Source organism: Chrysemys picta, chromosome 4 (assembly GCF_011386835.1).
Source record: "Chrysemys picta bellii isolate R12L10 chromosome 4, ASM1138683v2, whole genome shotgun sequence".
NCBI lineage: Eukaryota > Metazoa > Chordata > Testudines > Emydidae > Chrysemys > Chrysemys picta.
In genome coordinates this window covers 16,993,779-17,018,154 of record NC_088794.1, presented here as the reverse complement: position 1 = coordinate 17,018,154, position 24,376 = coordinate 16,993,779, and the positions used below count along the sequence as shown (strand labels likewise).

General features: G+C 45.1%; 2 protein-coding genes across 2 annotated transcripts; both read left to right on the top strand.

The window, feature by feature from the left end:
- The first annotated feature begins 800 nt into the window (after nucleotides 1-800).
- On the top strand, nucleotides 801-11,642 carry LOC122173632 (C4b-binding protein alpha chain-like). The gene is made up of 6 exons (XM_065591015.1): nucleotides 801-901; nucleotides 5,012-5,203; nucleotides 5,440-5,536; nucleotides 6,399-6,484; nucleotides 10,269-10,463; nucleotides 11,419-11,642. The coding sequence occupies exons 2-6, from the start codon at nucleotides 5,029-5,031 to the stop codon at nucleotides 11,640-11,642; spliced, it is 777 nt and encodes a 258-aa protein (XP_065447087.1). The 5' UTR covers nucleotides 801-901; nucleotides 5,012-5,028.
- A 210-nt stretch (nucleotides 11,643-11,852) lies between these two features.
- On the top strand, nucleotides 11,853-22,790 carry LOC135982812 (complement receptor type 2-like). Its single transcript, XM_065591014.1, has 10 exons — nucleotides 11,853-11,859; nucleotides 13,002-13,178; nucleotides 13,791-13,973; nucleotides 14,684-14,866; nucleotides 15,753-15,935; nucleotides 16,976-17,155; nucleotides 18,574-18,603; nucleotides 19,660-19,735; nucleotides 20,952-21,036; nucleotides 22,203-22,790. Exons 1-9 carry the CDS (start codon nucleotides 11,853-11,855, stop codon nucleotides 21,031-21,033), a joined length of 1,101 nt encoding a protein of 366 aa, XP_065447086.1. The 3' UTR covers nucleotides 21,034-21,036; nucleotides 22,203-22,790.
- Nucleotides 22,791-24,376: the final 1,586 nt, after the last annotated feature.

Below are 24,376 nucleotides of genomic sequence, written 5' to 3'. Positions count from 1 at the left end.
CTTGCCTGGGATCCTTGTCTGGGGTTCCAGCCACCAGCCCCGCTCAGCCCACTGCCGGTCTGGGGTTCCAGCCACCAGCCCCCCTCAGCCCACTGCCGGTCTGGGGTCCAGCTACTGGCCCTACTCAGCCCACTGCCGGTCTGGGATTCCATTCACTCAGCCGGCAGCAGGCTGAGCGGGCCGGTGGCGGGCTGAGCGGGACCGGTGCGGGGGCTGAGTGGCTCAGTCCGTTGCCAGTCTGGGGTTCCGGCAGCACTCAGCCTGCTGCTGCTCTGGGGTTCCGGCTGCCGGCCCCTCGCCAGTCGGGGTCCCAGCCGCCGGCCCTGCACAGCTAGGGTGACCAGATCCAGATGTCCTGATTTTATAGGGCCAGTCCCGATATTTGGGGCTTTGTCTTATATAGGCACCAATTACCCACACCTAGGGTGACCAGACAGCAAGTGTGAAAAATCAGGACAGGGGGTGGGGGAGGTAATAGAATCCTATATAAGAAAAAGACCCAAAAATTGGGACTGTCCCTATAAAAGTGGGACATCGGCTCACCCTATCCCAACCCCCGTCCTGATTTTTCACACATGCTATCTGGCTATCCTCAGCCCAGCCACGCGTGACCATTCCCATCCTGGCTGGCTGCCGAGGAAGTGAGTTACTTTCACTTCCCTTCCTCAGCAGGCAGCCAGCTAGCCTCCCCTCTCCCCCCAACACCTCACCCAACCCAGCCCTGCCGGAGGGGAGGAGAGAGAGAGAAGGGTGCTCCTTGGGGGGGGGGGAGAAAGGGGGAGTGCTCGGTGAGGTGGGGCGGGGGAGAAGAATGGACGTTATGGGGGACAACAAAGGATACTGGTGCCAGAGCTGCCGAGCCTGCCTCACCTCACGCCGGGGGAAAGAGTCACACTCACAGGTGAGTTCCTTCCCCCACCCCTTCCCTTCCTTCCCTTCCCAGAGACCCCAGCAGCCAATCCCCTCCCTCAGACTGTGCTGCATTCGGCTCTCTCTAGGACCCAGCAGCCCTGCTGTTAAATGCTCCACTGCTTCCCTTCTGTCTGGGCTCCAGGCAGAGCGATGCCCCCAGGTAGCATGGTGCCCTAGGCGGCTGCCTGTTCTGCCTATGGCTAAGGACGGCCCTGCTCACGCCGCCCGCGGAAAGCCCCCGCTTGGAACCGCCGCCTCGCCCTGGTCCCTCCCCCGGGGCGGAGGCGGCTGCCAGGATATCTCCGCCAGCCCCGGGAGTCCCGCACTCGCTGCCGCGCGACGGGGCAGGAGGATGCGCCGCGCCTTGCTCCTCCTCCGCCTGCTGGGCGGCTTCGCTGAGCTGTTGGCTGCTGCCGCCCGGGATGCAGGTGAGGGGCCGATGCTGAAGCCCTGCGCGTCCCGCTGGTCTCCTCCTGCTAAACCCAGGGTTGTGAGTTCAATCCTTGAGGGAGCCATTTAGGGATCTGGAGCAAAAATCTGTCTGGGGATTGGTCCTGCTTTGAGCAGGGGGTTGGACTAGATGACCTCCTGAGGTCCCTTCCAACCCTGATATTCTATGATTCTCAGGCCCCTTCCCCCGCTCCACCCCGGGCCCATTTCTCCCCCTCTCTGCTTTCCTCTCTCTCGGTTTTCTTCCCTCTCTGCCCCCTGGCAGGTGCCTGCAGGTGAGTGGAGCCAGCCCTGGGTGTTTTATCACTCGGGGAAAGTGTTTTCGGCAACCCCCCAACACCACTACAAAAAAGGGGGATTTGGTGCCTGTGAAGGTTGGTGCCCAGGGCGCCCATTCTAACGGGGCCGTGTCAGGTTCTAGGAAGACACGCCGGGGTTAAACGCCATTTATTGACAGCAGCTCTCCCCTTGCCTTATCCACACCCTCCTGGGGTCTTAAAGTGGAAAGAATGATCACAAAACCATCTCTTGTGTCTCTCTCCCTCTATGCTGCTGGGTTACATTTGACCCTTCGCTCCCCTTGGGACAGTGAAACTAGGCTGGCTGGATTCGTGGTCACCTGGGCAAGGCCCTTGATCTTTCTGTGCTTTCCTTTTGCTCATCTGGGAAACGGGTGTAAAAGTACTCTGCCATCTGTAGCCATAGGCTTAATGAAGTGTTTTGAGATTCTAAGGTAAAAGGTGCTGCTCCGATGCTTGTCTGTTGTTTTAGATCAGCAGACCAAATTCTGAATTCCCTTACTCAAGCATAACTCCCCATTCACAACCACCGGAATCGTGTTTAGCTTGGGACTATGGAATTTCACCCAGTTGTGACTGGCTGACTAGCTAAAGAAAGTCATCATCGCAATGGTATTTATCATGAGGATGTGGGGAGTGAGCTTTGATGCACTGTATTTTTGAAATAGAAGTACTTTATACATAGATAAATATAGTGGGTCGATGAGCACTGTCAAGCCATCACCATTCATTTCCAGAAGTGAAAGATACGTGAAGAATTAAAATATTACTTAGTTGTGCCCCATTTTCTTTGTTCATTGCATTAAACTATAGGGTTTCTTAGCTACTGAATGAAATTTGATTTGGGAAGAATCCCTTTGTTTTATCCGGATAATGGTTGCTCCACATAGACAATCAAAACTCTCGGAGGAGAATATCTGCTAAGACTCTTAATAGAGGCAGGGGAGGGCAGACATAATATTTCTTTTTTTATGGGAACTCTTTAGTGTAACCACTTCAGTCCTGATCCTGCAACTAGTTAATAATCCTACAGGATTGTGACAACGTTAAGTGCTCAGTATGATTAACATTGTCTAGGAGACTGCAGCAGTGATTCTTGCTTCAGGGTAAGGCTTTTATGTCAGTGTTAAATGGTGAGTCTTCATCACTTTTTATTTTGTTGGTTTCCCACCAATTCTGAAACCCAACAGTGAGTTATAATTTTGCAGATGTCATTGTGGTATTTCAGTGGCCTTCAGGCTGTTAAAATCTGGCTGATAAAGGTGTCTGATATCTGCCTTGAATTCAGAAAGCTCAGAAATTTCATTTTTGTAGCTGCAAGCCTTTTATTTTCACTTACATTTGTTTCCGATAATTGTTCCTTGGGTTCTAAATAAGAAATGACCACGTTTTCTTGCAGTCTGCAGGTAAGCTGTTAATAATTTTAGGGAAGTGGAGAACCTTCAGGGTTGGAGTAAGAACAGCAAAGCAAGCAGTAGTACTCGAGCTCTATTGAAATGGCTTTCCCTGGGCTAAGTAATGTAGCCTGGGCCGGCTCCAGGCACCCCTTCTCTCTCTCCCCCCACTCCCTCCCCCCTCACGCCCCTGCACCCTGGCTCCGGCCGCCCCACAGGTTTTTTTTTCCCCTGTGTTGCCGCTCCGGCTGCGCCGCAGGTTTGGGGGGTTTTTTTTCCTGCTTTGCTGGAGGTTTTTTTTTTTTGCTTGTGGCGGCAGAAAAGCCTGAATGTAGCTTTGCACCATTTAGCAGAATGTTGCAAAACTTGGTGCAGAATAGTTCATGAAAAGCATTTAGAAGGCAGCATTGTGGCCTCCAAATCTAAAAGAAGCAGGAAGACAAAATAGACAAGGAGAAATCCCTCATAGCCACAATAATATTTACTGAAGTAATGGAAAACTCCCCCTGCAAGCCGTTTCCTATAACTGAACCTCTCCAAAAAAGCCCACTCCAAACAGTCTTTCCTATAACTTTGGAAAGGAGAAGCACAGGAGGTTCTATAATGTCTTCTAGCTGCCTCTGTCTCTACTGATCTATCTAATATGGGAAGTGGTCAGGTACTACAGGCACGAATAGAAAGCCCTAAGAAAGAAAGAAAGAAAGAAAGAAAACTGATAAGGGAATCTAATTTAAAAGGGAAAAGTTAGTAGAATAAAAGACAGAATTAAAGAAAATGTAATAGGACTGGTGTGAGTTTTTTGATTAGATATTAATTAATAAAAAGTATGAAAGTTTGTATGTAGAGAGGAACAGACACAGACTAGGGGATTTTAACCCCTGTTTAATAAAGACTTTTTCTGTTACTTTTCTATAATCTTGATTTTTTTTTTAAGTTGGAAAGCAATGTCTCTGAAATATCAGTCCCTTGTTTTCTGAATTTGCGGGGTAAGAGGTTTTTCTGTGGGAATATATCCAAACATCCATCTAAAGGAATGGAAAGATTTGCAGAACATCAGGATAACAGGTGCTCCATGTGCACTATCAAAACTGTCTGTGGGGAATAGTCCCCAACTCCGCTAATAGAGACTGGAGAGCTCAGTCTGAATATTCATTTATTTGTAGGAATGCTTTAGTGTAAACACTTACATCCTGGTCCTGCAGTTAGCTGTCACCGTGCTCAGGGTCTGCTCGTTTGGGACAGTTGTAGGATTGGGGGGTAACATATAAATATTAAACATGAGATGTTTTGTTCTAGCTTACCAGCCTGATTCAGAGGAAGGAGGCAGTGTGATCTAGTGGAGAAAGCACTAGACAGGGACTCAAGGGATATCGTTACAATGGGAATTAATTAATATATTTTAAGGCCACAAGGGATAATTATAACAATTTCGTCTCCAGCTGATAATACCACTGAACAAGGGTATAATTTATGACACTGGATTAAGGAAATCCAGTGATGGATCTTTATAACCAGATGGAAATCTGGGGTGTGTTAATCACTAGTTTAGCATCTGGAAGAATGTTATGAGGCAGATCCTCAGTTCTTTCTTTGGCCATGTCTATACTAGCGAGGTTACCGCACCACAGCTGTACTGATGCAGCTGTGCCGCTGTTAGATTGCTCATGTGGCCTCTCTATGCCAACGGGAGAGAGCGCTCCCTTCGACAGAATACAACCACCCCAATGAGCGGTGGTAGGTATGTTGGCAGGAGAAGCACATAGTGCTGTGCACACCACCACTTATGCCAGTGCAATGTACGTCACTCGGGGGGTGTTTTGCCAGCATACGTGGTAGTGTAGACATGGCCTTTGTAAAATTGTTGTTTTATCTGCCTGCACCTGCCATGTGTGCATTTTATATACCAGCACAGTAGATGTGGCTTTTCTTTCTCATGTGTGTTTCCTTTCTTGCTAGTTGGCTGTGGAGTCCCAATGAGGTTAAGCTTTGCTGAGCTGAGGAATGAGTATAAAAATCAGAATTACTTTCCCGTTTGGAATATTGCAAAATACACTTGTCGGCCTGGATATGGAAGAGACCCACAGCTACAACCCACTATTACATGCCTTGAAAATGGAAGGTGGTCAGAAGCACTCGAGTTCTGTAAAAGTAAATATTTTGTTTCTGTTGTTAGAAAAAGGTCTTAAAGGAACAAGGTTGTGTCCATGCTGCAAAAATGTAACGTATCTTTAAGTAGTTAATAGTGACTAATAAAGCTCTCTAGCTATGTCTATTCTGGGCCCTTCTAAATGCCATCTTTTTGGGGGTGTTAAATACGGACAGATCTTGGGGATAATTGTTTGATTGAAAGACAGAAGCCTAATCCTACCCTTGTTCTCTACCAGAGAAATCGTGTGGTCATCCCGGAGAGCCGGAGAACGGCAGAGTTATTATAACAGATGTCCTGTTTGGGTCAACCGTCAACTTCACCTGTGAAGAAGGGTAAGTGTCAGACTGCCTGAGGTGACTACTTGTGCTTAGCTTGCAGCTGTGGAACACAAATGGATATCCTCGTATTCCCCCAACTCCTGAAAGCAGTTTACTCTTTCATACTAAAGCAGCATTCCAGCTTCTTGCCTCAATCAATATCATTTTTATATGCGGGGAAAGATGGATTGGAATAAGTCTCCCTCTTTTCTTCATTCATGCTCTGCCATTTATGGTACAAACTTTAGGTACAATTTGGCCAGCTGAATGCTCTGCCTGCAGGTGCTGGGTGAGCACCAATGTCTCCTGTGGAGAGTAGGATCCAAGTGACCAGGGCAAACCCTGGAATCTCTTGGATTTTTCCCCTGGTTTGAAATGGGAATTGTTCTTCTTCTGAATCGTTTGAAATGGCTGCCTTTCCTCAGGGCCATGCAGAGCAGGGGCTCCATGGCTAACTTCCCATCTATCTCCAAGGACAAACCCAGCTCGGAGAGCCGTCTGAGTTACAGCTTTGGGGATATGGTGGCAGAAGGGCTGTTGCCTGCCCCCTCCTTTGAAAGATTGAGACTGTGCTTCAGTGGCCTGAAAAGCAGAGGGCTGCAGCTGCAGGACTGGCTGGAACGTTTGTAGGGAGTGTCACGTCTGTATTGTCACGTCTCTACATAGGACTCTGTTCCATGGTTTAATTCTACAAGGGGCTGGGGAGTTCTGAGTTGGCAAGGAGCCTTTTCTCCTATGATATCACTCAGTAGTTGGTGGTGTTGGTCCCCACCTGCTGTGGCTGTGGAGAAGAGCTTCCCAAATAACTGAGCTTCACAGGATAACTCATACACCAAAGGACTAGGTAACAACTGTAACCCCCTCTACCTAACTCCAGGCACCGGTTGATTGGACAGCCTTATGGACGATGTGAGATTTCTGGCCTGCGTGTTGCATGGAGTGGTGAAGTTCCCATTTGTGAGCGTAAGTAAATTACAAATATCTGTCCAGGTCCTTACGTGGGTGCTTGTGTCTATTAGCATTTAAGAGGCAAGCAGATAAGAAACAGGTAGGGAAGCTTTATGATCCTCACTTTAGAGAGGAAGAACTGAGAAACAGAGAGATTAAGGGATGTACCCCGGGTGATATGGGGAGTTGGTCAATAACAAACCCAAAATTTTAATCCAGATCTCCAAGTCCCAGATACCTTAACCACAAGAGCCTCTTGGGTTGATAGGTGTGTGTGAAGGGGTTTTTATCCCAGGAAGAAGTTTCTTGTTTCAAGTTCCTGACCATAAGAACTTAGTCTTTCTTTGACAACTGGCTAAATGAAAAAGGCACCGAGCTTGGTATGGCAACGATGTTCTACCAGGATCGTTATTGGCCATATTGTATTTTTAAATAAAGTAACAGGTGTGCCTGATAGGGATTTGTATTAATCCAAAATTAGACAAGAAGTTCATTACCTACACTTCAAGGCATGCATGTGCCCTGGTAGTGCGGACACCAGTTTATTGTGCAGCAGGAAAATAGTGCGTTTTTCCGTGCTTGATTGGGATGGAACACCTTGATATTAAAACAGTACATATTGAAGTCCCTTCCTCAATAGAGCATTATATAAAACTCCTCCAGAAAATGTGGAGATGACACACTTCCTGTATACTAGGCCAGTGTCCCTCGACCTTTCCAGACTACTGTACCCCTTTCAGCAGTCTGATTTGTCTTGCATATCCCCAAGTTACACCTCACTTAAAATCCACTTGCTTGCAAAACGAGCCATACAAATATACAGCATGCTGCTACTGAAAAATTGCTGACTTTCTCATTTTTACCACATATAATTATAAAATCAATCAATTGGAATATAAATACTGTACTTACATTTCAGTGTATATAATATATAAAGCAGCATAAACAAGTCACTGTATGAATTTTTAGTTTGTACTGACTTTGCTAGTGCTTTTTATGTAGCCTGTTGTAAAACTAGGCAAATTTCTAGATGAGTTGATTTATCGCAGGATTGGAGGGGACCTTGAGAGGTCATCGAGTCCAGTCCCCTGCACTCATGGCAGGACTAAGTATTGTCTAGATCAGTGAGTCTCAAACTTTTGTACTGGTGACCCCTTTCACATAGCAAGCCTCTGAGTGTGACCCCTCCCCCCCATAAATTAAAAACACTTTAGAATATATTTAACACCATTATAAATGGTGGATGCAAAGCGGGGTCTGGGATGGGGGCTGACAGCTCATGATCCCCCCATGTAATAACCTTACGACCCCCTGAGGGTCCTGACCCCCAGCTTGAGAACCCCGGATCTAGACCATTCCTGACAGGTGTTTGTCTAACCTGTTCTTAAAAGTCTCCAATGATGGAGATTCCACAGCCTCCCTAGGCAATTTATTCCAGTGCTTAACTACCCTGACCGTTAGGAAGTTTTTCCTAATGTCCAACCTAAACCTCCCTTGCTGCAATTTAAGCCCATTGCTTCCTATCCTCAGAGGTTAAGAAGAACAATTTTTCTCCCTCCTCTTTGTAACAACCTTTTACGTACTTGAAAACTGTTATCATGTCCCCGCTCAGTCTTCTCTTTTCCAGATTAAACAAACCCAATTTTTTCAATCTTCCCTCACAGGTCATGTTTTCTAGATCTTTAATAATTTTTGTTGCTCTTCTCTGGGCTCTCTCCAATTTGGCCACATCTTTTCTGAAATGTGCGCAGAACTGGACACAATACTCAAGTTGATACCTAATCAGCGCAGAGTAGGGTGGAAGAATTACTTCTCATGTCTTGCTTACAACACTCCTGCTACTACATCCCAGAATGATGTTCACTTTTTTTGCAACAGCGTTACACTGTTGGCTCATATTTAGCTTGTGGTCCGTTATGACCCCCAATCCCTTTCCACAGTACTCCTTCCTAGGCAGTCATTACCCATTTTGTATGTGTGCAACTGATTGTTCCTTCCGAAGTGGAGTACTTTGCATTTGTCCTTATTGAATTTCATCCTATTTAAGTCAGACCGCTTCCACCCCATCCACAAGGCTTATTACCGTCAAAGAAAGCTATCGGGTTGGACTGACATGATTTGTTCTTGACAAATCAATGCTGGTTGTTACTTATCACCTTATTATCTTCTAGATGTTTGCAAATGGGTTGCCTAATTATTTGATCCACCATCTTTCCGGGTGCTGAAGTTAAGAAGACTGGTCTGTAATTTCCTGGGTTGTCCTTATTTCCCTTTTTATAGATGGCCACTGTTTTTGCCCCGTTCCAGTCTTCTGGAATCTCTCCCATCTTCCATGGCTTTTCAAAGATAATTGCTAATGGCTCAGATATCTCCTCAGTCAGCTCCTTGAGAATTCTAGGATGCATTTCATCAGGCCCTGGTGACTTGAAGACGTCTAGTTTGTCTAGGTAGTTTTTAACTTCTTCTTTCCCTATTTTAGCCTCTTCTGATCCTACCACATTTTCACTGGTATTCACTATGCTAGATGTTCAATCGTCACCAACCTTCTTGGTGAAAACTGAAACAAAGAAGTAATTAAGCACCTCTGCCATTTCTGCATTTTCTGTTATTGTTTTTTCCCCTTCATTGAGTAACGGTCCTATCCTGTCCTTGGTCTTCCTCTTGCTGCTAATGTATTTGTAGACTGTTTTCTTGTTACTCTTTATGTCTCTAGTAGCTCGTTTGATCTCGTTTTGTGCCTTGGCCTTTCTAATTTTGTCCCTACAGACTTGTGTTATTTGTTTATATTCATCTTTTGTAATTTGACCTAGTTTCCACTTTCTGTAGGACTCTTTTTGAGTTTTAGATCATTGAAGATCTCCTGGTTAAGCCAGGGTGGTCTCTTGCCATACTTCCTATCTTTCCTACGCGGTGGGATAGTTTGCTCTTGTGCTCTTAATAATGTCTCTGAAAAACTGCCAACTGTCTTCAGTTGTTTCTCCCCTTAGACTTACTTCCCATGGGATCTTACTTACCAACTCACTGAGTTTGCTAAAGTCTGCCTTCTTGAAATCCATTATCTTTATCTTTATTTACCCCTGGAAGACCTCTGCGTACCCCCAGAGGTACAAGTACTCCTAGTTGAGAACCACTGTACTAGACAACCTCTGTTTCTCAGAGACATTTGGATTTGCTGGGACAGAGAAGTGAAAGTAGACAATGAAAGGGCAGTCTCAAACTACAGGTAGAGAACAGTAGTAAGATTAGTTCCCTTATTTCTGTGAATAGCTTCTGTTGTTGTTCAACCATGAATTTGCAAACCAGTCTACTACTCAGTCAGATACTACAATTACACTTCTCTTAGGCCAGGTCTACACTAACCCCCTAATTCGAACTAAGGTACGCAACTTCAGCTATGTGAATAACGTAGCTGAAGTTCGAAGTACCTTAGTTCGATCTTACCTCGGTCCACACGCGTTGACTCCGCGCTACTCCTCTCGTCTAGCTGGAGTACCGCAGTTGACGGCGAGCACTTCTGGGTTCGACTTATCGCATCCAGACAAGACGCGATAAGTCGAACCCAGAAGTTCGATCGCTCGCCGCCAAACTACCGGTAAGTGTAGACCTACCCCAAGTAAGTCAGTTTGGTGAGTTATGTAACATCAGTGCCCAATCAACTAAGACATCCCTGGGCCATCGCCTGTTGGGCTAGTACATTCCAGTGGTTTCATAGCTAGCGCACCTAGTTTTCTTTAGCAGATCAAGTAACTGGAGCTGCTTCTTTACCAGTATTGATTCTAAATATCTTGTGTCTCTCCAGGTATTCCGTGTCTTCCACCTCCTGACATTCCCAATGGAAGGCACACTGGGGTGATAATGGATGACTTCTCTTATGGGTCATCTGTAACCTACAAATGTGACAGTGGTTTCCCGCCCACTGGAGAGGCCTCTATTCACTGCACAACCAAGGACGGGCTAAACGGAGAGTGGAGTGCGCGTCCCCCTCGGTGTGGAGGTGGGGTTTGAATGAGTGCAGCCCTCCCAGTTCTGCTCTTTCACGTATAGAAAGTCCAGGTTCAGGCAAACCCACAAATGTGAGACTCCAGTTAAATCCCTGCACTTAGTGTGCCTGCCCGTGGCAACATCTCCACAAGATTTCCATGATTCATGTTAGACAGAGTGAATAGCTCTAGAGCAGGGCTGAGGATTTGAGGTGGAAATTGGTAACTTTGGATGCACCCGTAGAGCAGGTCAGTTAGCAGAGCAGCTGGGCTCACACTGTATAGGAATGCTGTTAAAGGTCTTTAGCCCTAGCGGCAAAGGGTGACACTGGGGAACGTTAGTCAGGGAGGTGGTGGATGTACGTTTCTAGACTGCATGCCCAGGCCGCTCTCCTAGCTGCTCTGCACCCCAAGCAGATGGCTTTAAGAAACCCTAATCCAATGACGTGGGCGACCACGTATGGCACTGGGATATTTGTGTTAATTTCTGCAGGTAGGAACTGAGGGATGTGTGCTATGGTGAGGGGCTGTGTGTGCCTGGGCTGACTGTGTGTGCTGGTTGTGTTGTGTGTGTGGTTGTTCTGATTTGTGTCTGTGGGTGGGAGGACGTGGAGTGTGCTGCGAGGAGAGGCTATTTTGTGAGGGGTTATTGTGTGTGGCGGTTGCGGTGTTGTGGGGGGCGGTTTGGAAGAACTGTGGCAGTTGGGCAAAAGAATCCACTCTCTGGGCAGTCCCCTCACTCCACTGACCCATTCCAACAACAAGGGTTAACTTATTTCTGATATCACAGTGGTCTGGCGCTGTTGGCGTAGCTAGACACATAGCTTACTGTATTTTCAAAGTGGGAATAATATAGGCTAGTGAACAAGTTACAGGGTAAAGGCTAAACAAGGCTTGAGAGCTGCATAGGGTGGAGACATTTTTTTCTTTCTCTCTGGCCCTGTGTCAGCTAAAGCGTTTCTTTTTCAGAGGTTAGATGCCCAGCTCCACAAATCCAGAATGGAAGAAGAGTATCTGGTGACAGACATGTCTATTGGTATAAAGACAGTGTTACCTTTGAGTGCGATCCCGGCTACACCATGAAGGGTCACAGTCTGAGTCAGTGCCAAATTGATGACACGTGGGATCCACCTTTGCCCGTCTGTGAGCCAGGCAAGTGTCAAAACTCTGATTTGTTCGAATTATGCATCTAGAAACAGGTTTCCCTTTTGTCTGATCTGTGAGCATCTCAAACACTAACCCAGTCTGGATCTGTCCTGCCTGATGCTCACCTCAAATCAAGAGACTTTACAGACTGGTTTGAGGGGAGAAGTGGATGGTCCCAATTGTTAGGAACAGATCTAGAGGATAAGAAATGAACCAGATTTGGGGGCAGTGCTGGCAGTGCTCTGAGAGCAGTGGGGATGCCAGGTGAGTAATTTTGTCCCTTCTGTTTGCTGCAATTCTTGTGCTTTCCCACAACGCATTTGGGAGTTATGATTCCTCAAACTGCACCAGCTGCAAGAAGTGACCGAAGTTCACACGAGCCATGGGTCTGCCTGAGGGGAATTTCTGTAACTTTTATTTTCCTCTGCTCATGATGCTCATGTCTGTCTCATCTTGAAATGGGAACTGGAAGTGATTTAGAAGATGATATTCAATAATTTCTTGGTCCACCACAGCTTTTGCAGGTACTTCTGCTTCCTCTGCTGAATTTCACTATTATCTCGAAATTTTTATCAATTTTGAGCACTCCTTCCAGTAATTAGACATGCTGTTCACTCTTCCTTTGGATGTGGAATACAACCCTCTAGTTCCTGTATGTGGAATAATCATGAACTTACTTTTGTTTTTCCCCCTGGTCTTGCAGTCAAGCTCTTTTCTATAATGGGGTGGGGACGAGATTGTTACAAATCAGTAAAAGATTCAGAAAAGCAATAAGCCGTTAAGACTTGCAATGTAACACACTAAATAGCAAGCCTAAATTGTCCAGTGATTTTTGGTTGCTCAACTTGAGTTCTTAAAGGAGCCTGATATTTTTTTCTGGGTGATGAGTGTCTGTAAATTACCATTGTCGTCCTGACTACTCCCTTCTTGGGGAGGCATCACCTTCATTGTACAGCGTCTGGAGCTTGGAGCAACCCCCACTCTCAATGTGAAGGTGTGTTTCTGTTCTGTTTGCTGCTTCCCTTTGCCTCACTTGCTGCGTCAGACACACAAAAGGATTTAAATTGAGACCACAGGAACTTTGAGACAAGCCACCAATTCAGCAAATTCCGCAGCTGGGGACTAAACTTCTAGCAAGACACAGGGACCAAAGTCACTGCTGGCAAGAAAAGCTCCTTTAACTTCAGTGGCTTTGCATCCACTCGTACCATGAATTATGATTCTGTGAGTGCAGCTGGGTAATGTTCATAGTGAAAGAATTGACACAGGTGACAAGAGGACGTCAGAGTGTAGAAATAGTTATGAAATTGAAGTACAGTAAAAGACTTATCAAAGGAAATGGCTCAGTCCATTCCACCCCACACGTGCGTTAGAGTCTAAAGGGTTTGTTATGCTTTCCCTTTCAGTGACGTGCTTGAGCCCAGAAGTGGAGAATGGAAGAACAAATGGGGTACAGCCTGCCTACAGACCCAGAGACATTGTTGTGTTTGAATGCGACCCTGGTTACACCTTGAGCAGCAGCCCAGAGACTCAGTGCCAAGATGATGGTAGATGGGATCCTCCTGTCCCTGTCTGTGAAAGAAGTAAGTGTGACTAAGGCTTTGATGGTGGGTTATCTTTGATCCCATTGTGATGAGTAAGATCTGGGAGGGCTGAGCATGGAGGCCAAAAGGACTGTCGGATTAGTTTGAGATCTGAAAAGGGAAATGCAAATATCTGTGTAGCTATCCCAGTGTTTCCCGTGCTCCTCTCCATAGTATATGGGCTTTTCCCCTCTCCAAAAAGATCCCTGAAGAATTGAGTCCTGGTCAGATTTTCCCACTTAACCCCCCTCCCAAGTTAAGGGAAGTTAGAGAAGGCCCCAACCAAGCAACCAAGAAATGGTCCAAAAGTGGCAGCATTTCTATTGTAAACACAAAATATACAGTGGAAATAGCTGTTGGAGCATTACTAAGATGGCTGGGAACATGTCTGTGAGTCTCAAGAAGCATGACTCAGTCATAGCGCTATATAGGTATTTGGGAGGATGCGAATAAGGTGGAAGGAATGGAGGTCGATAACTTTACCCCTGGTGTGTGTTAGCCTCACTGCTGTTGTGTTGGGCACAACTCAAAATGAACATGTGGATATTTTCCTGCCTATAAATTAGCCTGTATGAGCTCTGGTTCAGTGAAGACTCTCTTCCCTCCCTATAGTGCTGCAGTGTCCCTCTCCTCCAGCCATTGCCAACGGGAAGCCCAGTGGCTGGGACTTGGCAGTGTTCACCACTGGAATGTCTGTAAATTACAGCTGTGACACCGGCTACTCCCTAACTGGGCAGGCATCTATTTATTGTACGGTATCCGGAACTTGGAGCCCTCTCCCCCCTCGGTGTGAAGGTGCGTTTATGTTCTGTTACCTGGAACTAAGAGGAAGAAGTTCCTACCACAGGTTTTAACTTGAAAGACAAGCTCACCAGTGCAACAGAATGAATGGCAGGGAATTAATCTCCATTTAATTAGACACATGGGGAAATAAATGCTTTTGAAAATAAAGGCACTGAATCCACACTGCACATATATACACCCACAAGAAAAATATTTTAAAAGCGTCAGTCTGAAACCCTATGCACACTGGATATGAATTACAAACACTAGAAACTAATATCCATGCTCCCCTCACACACACACACAGACACACAAACCTCTGCCTCCAATCTCTACCCTTGCTACACGCTGAGCGAACAGGAAAGATTTGCAGTGTGTGTCCTAAAGGCAAACAGGCCTGTACTGTTTAACGCCAAGTGCAAAGAGTAGGCGCCAAATTGAGGGTCCGTCACAGGGAGCTCTCCCACCAATCCTGCTCTCTCTGTCACTGAGAAGGATCCATCTTGGGCCTCTGTTCACCACGAGAGGAGCAGTATGGTACCCGTGAGATGTGGTTTTAGGCAGGCTACCACTAAAGTGTTTGCATTTTAGAGGTTAAAAGCAACACCATAAACTCTCCCCAGAAAGTGGTAGGGAGCCAATGCAGAGCACAGGTGCCAAGCGCCGACTGAACAGCACTGCTTGCCGGGCAGGCTGACGCCTTCTGCACCTTTTCAATTTAGAGGTTCTCTGCATCGCCCCAGAAATCCAACATGGAAGAAAAGTAGCTGGACGTGGACCTGTCTATAGACCCAGGGACATAGTTAGGTTTGAATGTGATCCTGGCTACACCCTGAATGGCAGCCATCAGATTCAGTGCCAAGATGATAGAACGTGGGCTCCTCCAGTTCCAGTCTGCATACAGGGTAAGTGTGAATCAGAGTTGACGGGAGGGTAACTGAGATGATCAACATCTGGTAGGGTTGTGCCTGGAGGCTAAAAAAGAAACTTCCTTTGAATCCTGGGGTCACTTTTCAGCTGTGAATGGGGAACATACAAATATCCACATACCCCCAATCCAAGGGTAGGCAACCTATGGCACGCGTGCCGAAGGCGGCACGCGAGCTGATTTTCAGTGGCAGTCACACTGCCTGGGTCCTGGCTACCAGTCCGGGGGGGCTCTGCATTTTAATTTTAAATGAAGCTTCCTAAACATTTTAAAGCCTTATTTACTTTACATACAATAGTTTAGTTATATATTCTACACTTATACATTTTAACATTTTTAGAAGGTCTCTTTCTATGACTGGCACGTGAAAACTTAAATTAGAGTGAATAAATGAAGACTCGGCACACCACTTCCTAAAGATTGCCGACCCCTACCCTAATCTCTTGACTGTGCTCGTCACTTTGATAGCTGATCACCTGCATCCTGCCCTACTCTCCTGACAGCCAGAGATCTGGCAATGCTCTGTCTGACTGAGCGTCCTAAAGGTGTGAATGGAAACACAAATCAACAAAACTCATCCCCCTCTCAACAAATTCTATTTTGGATTCTTAAGGCAGTCAAGGGAGATCTCAGGGGACAGAAAAGTAGCAGATTGGGAAAATCTGAGTTTGTGGGTGAAGGGGGATCTAGGTAACTGATATTTAATCTTTTTTGGATGTGTTGCATCACTGGTGCAATGGAGGGTTTGGCATAACTTGTACATCCTGGGCTTCCCTCCCCCTCCAGACCAGCCTATTTTAAGCGCTTCTTGAACAGGATTCAGTTTTTCACTGAAATATTCTTCTTCCCCTCTCCCCCATTAGCGTTGCCGTGTCCCCCACCTCCGGTCATTGTCAAAGGGAAGCACAATGCCAAGCCATTGGCAACTTTCCCCAGTGGAACATACGTGAACTACAGCTGTGAACCCGGCTACGCGCTCCATGGAGAGGCTTCGATCTATTGTACCACATCTGGAACTTGGAGCCACCCTTCTCCTCTATGTGAAGGTGAATGCATTTTTGGTTGGCTTCTTCCCTTTGGCTGTAGGTATGTCAGTCACTCAACAGGTTTTAAAGCAAGAGAAAGAATGTTCAGACATACCAGCTAATGTAACAAAATTCACAGCTGGGAATAGATCCCCCAGGGGGACACACAGGGCTATAATCACTGCTGGCACAAGAAGCTCAGTTGACTTCAGTGGAACTTGCACACTGATGCCAGTGGAGAGCACGGCTCCCTGAGCGCTCCCAGACAAGGTTGCTGTTGAAAGCATTTATAAAAATGTCAGCAGGAAGATGGAATCGTGTAGAAATACTAATGAAAATGAAGTTAAAGGTATTTGGGGGAATGTAAATGCGATGGAGGGGAAGGTAGGTAGGAAACTTTACCCTGATGTGTGTTTGCCTCACTGCTGTAAGGCACGACAGAAAACGAGTATGTGGATCTCATATTCAATCTGTGATCCACTATAACCCCTGAATTCTTTTCAGCAGTACTACCACTTAGGTCTTGGCTACACTGGCGCTGTACAGCGCTGCAACTTGCTGCGCTCAGGGGTGTGAAAATGACCCCCCACACCCTCCCGAGCGCAGCGAGTGCAGCGCTGTAAAGCACCAGTGTAATCAGCGCCTGCAGCGCTGCACGCTCGCTCACAGCGCTGCAAGCTACTCCCCTCGGAGAGGTGGAGTACTTACAGCGCTGCGAGAGCTGTCGTGGCAGCGCTGTGAATTGCCAAGTGTAGCCAAGGCCTTAGCTAGTTACTCCACGTTTTGTAGTTGTGTATTTATACCTTGGTACAGTAATAGGATTACATGTTTGTTCTTGTCACTTTTATAAGTGAATATAACTACACCCAGAGCCGTCCCTTGGGTACGGTGAATTGGGGCGACCGCTCCGGGCCCTGCAGGCTGGTGCGATTGGCCCAGTATGGTCAGTCCCACCCCTCTAGGGATGGCCCTGACTACACCTAAAAAACCTGCAATCTCATCTTCTGCAACTTACTTTCCTCCTCTTCTTGAAATATTGTTTTTGCTGACCTTTATTTCAGAGATCAGATGTGCGTTCCCAGAAGTTCAAGGTGGCAAGAAGGCAGTAGCGGGAACTACATATCGATTTGGAACGAATGTTACTCTGGAATGTGACAACGGATATGTGCTGGAAGGCAGCAGTCTGATACAGTGCCAACATGACTTTACCTGGGATCCTCCTGTACCAGTCTGTAGATCCAGTATGTATAGAATAAATGGGAAAAATCCATGCCCTGTCTTAGGTTTCCACCTAGTGGTCAAATGAAAATAGAGGTTGAAATGAGATTTGCCCTTTGCAGAATCTGCAACACAACCCCCCTGTCTATTTTGAGGCCTGCTTTACACAGAGATTTCCAACACTAGACAGATCTTTTTTTAAACCCAATTTAGTTAAACCGGTGCAAGTTTGTGTGCAGACAAGATAAAATGTTTCTTTGGCTGCGTAGACAGTACCTATCTAGGATAGAAAAGAGATTGTATGTAAGGTTTTCAAATTTTTATTTGAACAAAGCTACACTGTTACACAAAATGAACTCGGTGTGTATATGTCTCCTGACTATATCTGCATCAGTTGTTTCACGACACACACAATGTAAAGACTAATTCCTGGTCCCCACACACAGTTGCAAGGGCTTAACTAAAGGTGCTGTTTTTTTATTTTTATTTTTAAAAGCAGATTTAATCATACTAGTGCAACTTTGTATGTGGGCACTGAAAGCAATTCCAACCTGGCTTACAGCAGTTTAGCCTGCACCTATAAATTATGAATGCAAGCTAAACTAATATAAGAATTTTCAGATATAAGCGTGCCCACACAGGGGCTTGCACCAGGTTAACTACATTGATTTAAAGTCTGATTTAACTTAAACCAGTGTGATTTTTGTGTGTAGACAGGCCCTAAATATGGGAAGGTAAAAATCAAACTCTCTCAACTTGAGGCCTGTCTAAAATGTAAGATGATGTCCTAATATGGTTTGAGTTTTTTGACTGTGTAGAGACCACCAATCAGTGTTACAACCAGGGCTTTTGTTTTGCTGTGCTGATTGGCTCGCCGAGGGAGCTTTTCACGACAGTTATGTTATTCTGGGTAAAACTCACTGCATTTAGGTTGGAGTTTTCAAAATATGCCTAAGGGAGTTAGGTGTTCCCTCAGGCATTTTTGGAAACCACACACTTATACTCTACTTAAAATGTTTCTCCCTATCAGTAAAAGGCAGTTCTCTAAGCAACAACTTTGTCCTTCCAGCTTAACTCACTTGTGTGTGTGACGTGCTCCCAAGACCCTCACAGTTGATATGTGGTTGATTTAGCAGGTGAACTGAAAGAGATTATTTCTTGCTCAGCCACTCAGTACTGTGCTGAGCTTTCTCCTGTGTTGGAAGAGGCAATTGGGTTACAGTGGTTTATCTCCCTTTAAAGTTGCAAGGGCCTTTCTATATAGCTGGCAATATGGGGAGGACTTTTAATAAATGTTGCTTTCTAGCTCTCACCAATAAAATCTGTGACATGCCTGAGATACAGAAAATATTTGGATAAATATTTGAGGAAATCATATGGCTGTGATTCATTCATATTATAGTAGTTCAATTTTTTTTCTTCCCTCTCCCCCCCATTCTAGGTTCCTATAACTTCATCTCAGTAGTCCTCGGTAAGTAGTTTACTAAAAAGACTTGGGGTCAGATTCACAGCTGGGGTAGATAGACAGATAGATGCTGATTTACCCTAGTTGAACATCTGGCCCATTGTTTCTAAACTTTCTTTATAGAGTCAGTTTCCCAGCTTTCAAACCTTTCCTTCTCCACAAGACTGCATGTGAACCAGGAAAAGTACAGTACCTCCATCATCAGACTCTTTAAAAACCTCACTTCCTGGTGGAGTTCCCTATGGTTTGAGATTCCATTGCCTAGAAACCAACAACTATTTTATGTCCAAAAACCGTATGCACCAAAGCCACTTGGACTAAGATTTTTGTCAGCTTTGTCAGCATTCTTCAATTTTGCTGCAGGGCTTCCTCTAGAGCACCTGGCACAGGTCTGGTCTACACTAAAATATTAGCTCGGTTTCACTGTCAGTAGGGGGTGTGAAAAATCCACACCTGAATGGAGTTGGTAAGCCGACCTACGTCCCTGCATAGACAGTGCAAGATCAATGGAAGAATTCTGCCATTGACCTGCTACCACCTTTTGGGGAGTAAATTACTTATGCAAATGGGATAGGTAGCGTCTACACTAACGCGCTACAGCGGCGCAGTAGCTTCGGTTTTTCATATACTAGAACATAGTTGATCTCCTCATTTCAAGCAGTCTGAAGAGTTCTAGATTTTAGACAGTGGGTTGTGAATGGTGACCCATTTGTGCATGATGTAAATCTCCTTTTGATTGTGCCACTAGGAAGCCACATATTATATTTAAACACTAATAGATGGTCTTATTCACAGTGAACTTTTTGAATACAGTAATGTTATGTTTTTGCCTAAAGATCAAAACCTGAGAAGAGTACAATATGAAATGTTAACTTTGTAAACACAGACAATAACTCAGGATTCAGAAACCCTTGTGGTACAGTTAGAGGAATGCCGTCACCTCTTAACTTTGTTTGGGATTTTGTGAGTTAATTATAAATCTGCAAAGGCCAGTAATACTATTTCTGTGTTTCATAAGGCCATTTGTCCGACTAATTCAGTTCTCTTCTTGTTGTCTCTCAGGGATCGTAGGTGGCGTACTGCTGCTTCTCCTGGTTACCATCATTATCTGGAGGATTATGTCTAAGCAGAATGCAGGGTGAGGGATTTTTCTAAATTTCCATTCATTTCAATATGTGTATGAACTGTTCTTTGGTTCCACCATTTAATGCTGGCCAAACATTTCATTAAAAGAATCATGATCTCCATATGCAACAATGGGGCAAAAGAAATAGGTAATCACTAGTGTAATTTTGTGAGTCTGCAGGTGGTGATAGTTTAGTGTTCTTCACATACCAATCTTTATATATAATATTTAAAAAACTCTCCCTCCTAGGCTCTTTGCTCTGGAAGAAGCATTATTATAATGTATTTTTACAAAAATAAACAAACCCAAAACATTCTTTTCTGTCACCAGGATATTAGCATGATACAAAGAAATAAGGCTCATGATGGATTTTTCCCCTTTAGATCCAAAAAGATTTTTTTTCTTCTCTGTAATAAATACTAACATCTGAAAAGAGGAGAAAAGGGATGTAAAGGTGTGTGTGTGTGGGGGGTTGTTTTTATTTTTCCTTTTTCCCCTGCTGCTTTTTTACCTTTGAAATATCAGCGATGTAACATGGTTCTCTCAGGTTTTGTTGGAAGACTTTCTGGGACTAGGAATGGAAGTCTTGTTGAGAATGTGTATTTTGAGCCCTCAAACTTTAATTGCAGGGGCAGAAGGTGTTTAAAATTTACAAAAAAACCAAAAACCCTTTCTCTCCCTTCTCCAAACTGTCAGACAATAGACTTAAATAGTTGTAAACAAAGTGTCTTAAACAGTCTGGTCCAAAATCCTTTCCACTCTCTCACTTGCTCTATGTTCAGTTTCTTGCGATGTCCTACGGTAGCCTTATTATTTCTCTAGTTGCCAATAACTGAATTTCTAATAATAAAACCATTGAGGCTGCTCGGCTATGTAACAAAACAGCATTAAAGTGGAATAAGCCCTATTTTTTCCTATTTTGTATATCACCTTTAAATGAAGATTTCCCTCCCCACTCACACCAGCCTTCTTATATCAGAAGGCTTTAATATCAGAACCCTCCTCATCTTTCGTCTTGGTAAATTAATTAATCTTGGTGTCCTCTGATGTTATCAGTGAAACCTCAAATATCTTCAGATCAACTTTCCAAACTTCAACAGCCATAACACTCTAAAAAATTAGATTTGAGGCAAAATATAAATTTACTTCCAGTCTCTCCTTTTAAAAGAAACTAAATAAGAGTTTTCCTTTGAAAATGTAACTTTTATTTTTCTTCTCCACCGTTCAGCTATTACTATACACATGAAAACAACAAGAACCAGATGCCTTTGGCCCACATAACTGAACAAAAAGTTTCATTTGCACCATAGCAGGTATGGGCTTATTTTAAATCACTTTCTTCAACGTAAAAATGTCAAAATTGTGGTGAATGATATCAGCTCTAACTTACTGTAATGCAGATACTCAGACTGAGGCTTGAGAGCTGTAAGTGGCTCTTTAATGTGTCTCCTGTAGTTCTTTGCAGCACATAATATTAAAAGTTATTAACCAATCAGGATGCTTGTACTATGTTAGCCAATTACCAACTTGCACTGAGTTATTAACTTATTTGCTGTGAGAATAATATTAATTTTCTATTACTGTGGCTCCTTTGGGTAATGATGATTGCTATTGGCTCCTGAACCACAGAGATCTGAATATTACTGCTCTAATGCAAAGACACTGTATGGTGAATGGAAAATTGACTACTTTTCTCCCAATCTTCTTGCTCCTCCGTTGCTTGAATAAAAATAGGACCTGTTGTAACCACAAACACTTCTAGTTTGTCTAAGCTTTTGTTTGTAGCAAATGAGCAGATCAGATTTGCAATGTCATACCCCATTTTTGGAAGGTAGAACAACAGAATCGGTTCTGAAGCATTACTTGCATATAATTGTATTTCCATCTAGTACAAAGGAAGATGGAAATCATGGGTCAAATGTTACCTAGCTTTGAAACCATGTTTTGTTTGTAAAGTTGTGGGGAAATCTGCTCTCTATACAACGTACTTCTAACCACACTAGAAGAAGGCTCAAACAGTTCTTTGGGTCTGTCTGCTTAAATGCCTGTTGCGGTGGCTGCTCTGCTTACAGTTTAATCCGCATTTAGTCCTATGGCTGTCACTGTCCATAATGCAAACCGACTTTTGCTGGTGTTGCTTCGCTTTAGAATGCTGACACTTAACACAATGGCACCAACAGCTATCTGCCTTTATCCTTCAAATATAGGTACCACCTCATGATTGTGCATTATACAGCATGAAATACAGTCTGACATGAACAAGTTTACAATGTGCTATTTATTTTGACTTGTTGTAAACAGATTTTTTTAAAAAAAGTAGGCTGATCTGAGAATCTTTCCCCAGGAAATGTAAAATTTTCAAAAAGATTGCTTTTTGTCCAAGTGAAAGTAATAAAATTGCAATAAAATGTTTCTAAATATTGGTAGGAGCATAGAAGAACCTAGTTTTGTTTTAACATTGGTGTATCCCTTTCTGCAGGCAGGAAACCGCTTCTCGTCATGGTCAAGGATTTTTGCCTGAAGAACATGGAAGCATTTCCTTCACTTTTTTTGAGGGTAGTTTACCTTCTTGCAACAAAGTTCCTTAGGGCCGGGGTGAAAGTAACTTACAGGACTTACTGGTACTGCCGGAGTCCTGAGGGGGGCATGGCCTCATCTGGAAGAGGCATGGCCTCAACTGGAAGAGGCGGGGCCTCTCAAGATTTAAAGGCCCTGGGGCACCAGCTGTGGCTGGGAGCCCAGGGCCTTTAAATCAACCCTGGGCTCGCAGCTGTAGAGGTGGCTGGGAGCCCCCGGGGCTCAGGGGCAAATTAAAGGGCCTGGGGCTCTGGCCGCTGTGGAGCGCCGGGCCCTTTAAATCCACGCCTGAGCCCGGCTGCCGGGCTCGGGCGTGGATTTAAAGGGCCCGGAGCTCCCGCGGCTGTGGGGAGCCCCGAGCCTTGCTGGGCTGGAGCCGGGATTTAAACGGCCCGGAGCTCCCGCCGCTGTGGGGAGCTCTGAGCCCTTTAAATCCCAGCTCCAGCCCGGCCGCCAGAACTGCAGGCAGGATTTAAAGGGCTCCCCACAGCGGCGGGAGCTCCAGGCCCTTTAAATCCCGGCCCCAGCCCAGCTGCCGGAGATGCGGGTGGATTTAAAGGACTCGGGGCTCCCTGCAGCCGCGGGAGCTCTGGGCCTTTTGAATCCCCGCCCGAGCCCAGCTGCCGGGCTGGGGCCGGGATTTAAAGGGCCCAGAGCTCCCGCGGCTGTGGGGAGCCCCAAGCCTTGGGCTGGGGCCAGGATTTAAAGGGCCCGGAGCTCCTGCCGCTGTGGGGAGCTCCGAGCCCTTTAAATCCCAGCCTGAGCCCAGCAACCTGCGCTGCGGGCGAGATTTAAAGGGCTCTGGCCGGTGTGGTCCGGCACAGTGTACTGTCTCTTGCCGGTACGCCATACCGGACCATACCGGCTTACTTTCACCTCTGCCTAGGGGAAAATGCAAAGCCATAGCATATAGCGGATGTTGTTACTGCAGCTGCTTCCATTAGATGCTTATAGCAGTTGAGTTCATTAAGTTCAACTTTACACAGCACCAGACTGTAGCTTTTAGGCCTCCTTCCTGCCCTCCTGCTGTTTGTCCATGAAAATATCTTGCATGCGGACTTCTGAGATGAACAAGACACGCTGCAGCATCAAGGATGCTTACTCCTCAGATTATGCTCTGGCCTTCTTTCCCTTTCATGGAAATTCTTGTTTCTGAGCAGTTGACTAAATAATCAGTCACCTGGAGGAGGAGAAGACAAGGGCTGCTGAGCCTGCCTTGATTAGAAACTGCAAGCACAAAGGTACGTCTATACTTACCTCCGGGTTCGGCGGTAAGCAATCAATCTTCTGGGATCGATTTTATCGCATCTTATCTAGACGCGATAAATCAATCCTGGATCGATCCCGGAACTGCTCGCTGTCGACACCGGTACTCCTGCTCCGCGAGAGGAGTAGGCGGAGTTGACGGGGAAGCTTGCCTGCCGCGTGTGGCCCTTTGGTAAGTACCTTTAAGTTCGAACTAAGGTACTTCGACTTCAGCTACATTATTCACGTAGCTGAAGTTGCGTATCTTAGTTCGAACTGGAGGGTTAGTGTGGACCAGCCCCAAGACTCTGAACTTCCTCCTGAGCATGCTTCATTGACTGCCACAACTGTCTTCTGGAAAAGTTTGGGGCGGGGGGGGGGGGTGAGGAACCTTTAATTTTGAGGAGTTGATGGATTTGATAAAAAGGGCTTCATGTTGCTCTTCAGAGACATAGCACTTAATGTCCTTCACCTTATAGTAGAGATACAATCAACTTCTTTTACAACCCTTTGTAATTTTTAACCCCTCTAAAAATAAGACTAGGATTCAATTTTGCCTTCAATATTTAATTTTTTCTTCTTGGATCACTTAGTTTAAAATGACTTAATAGACATGAAACTACAGATTAAACTTTTAAAATACTGGTTTTAAATCAAAAGCTTTCTTTAAAATGTTGTTTGGAATTTATAATATATTGCTATAAGGGGGGGAAATATTTGTTTAGAAAGGAGATTTGTGAATTTACAGTAACACATCTTTAAAAACAATCTTGATAATTTTGTGATGCAAGATACTGATGACGCCTCCATCTTTGGAGACCTTGCCATATT

Bases quoted from the DNA above. Each gene is read 5' to 3' on its own strand.
- LOC135982812 (XM_065591014.1), top strand. The intron at 13,179-13,790 runs GTAAGTGTGACT...CCCTCCCTATAG, and splicing joins TGTCCCTGTCTGTGAAAGAA to TGCTGCAGTGTCCCTCTCCT. The intron at 18,604-19,659 runs GTAAGTAGTTTA...GTTGTCTCTCAG, and splicing joins CTTCATCTCAGTAGTCCTCG to GGATCGTAGGTGGCGTACTG.
- LOC122173632 (XM_065591015.1), top strand. From the start codon at position 5,029: ATGAGGTTAAGCTTTGCTGAGCTGAGGAATGAGTATAAAAATCAGAAT. The intron at 5,204-5,439 runs GTAAATATTTTG...GTTCTCTACCAG, and splicing joins AGCACTCGAGTTCTGTAAAA to AGAAATCGTGTGGTCATCCC. The intron at 6,485-10,268 runs GTAAGTAAATTA...GTGTCTCTCCAG, and splicing joins TGAAGTTCCCATTTGTGAGC to GTATTCCGTGTCTTCCACCT.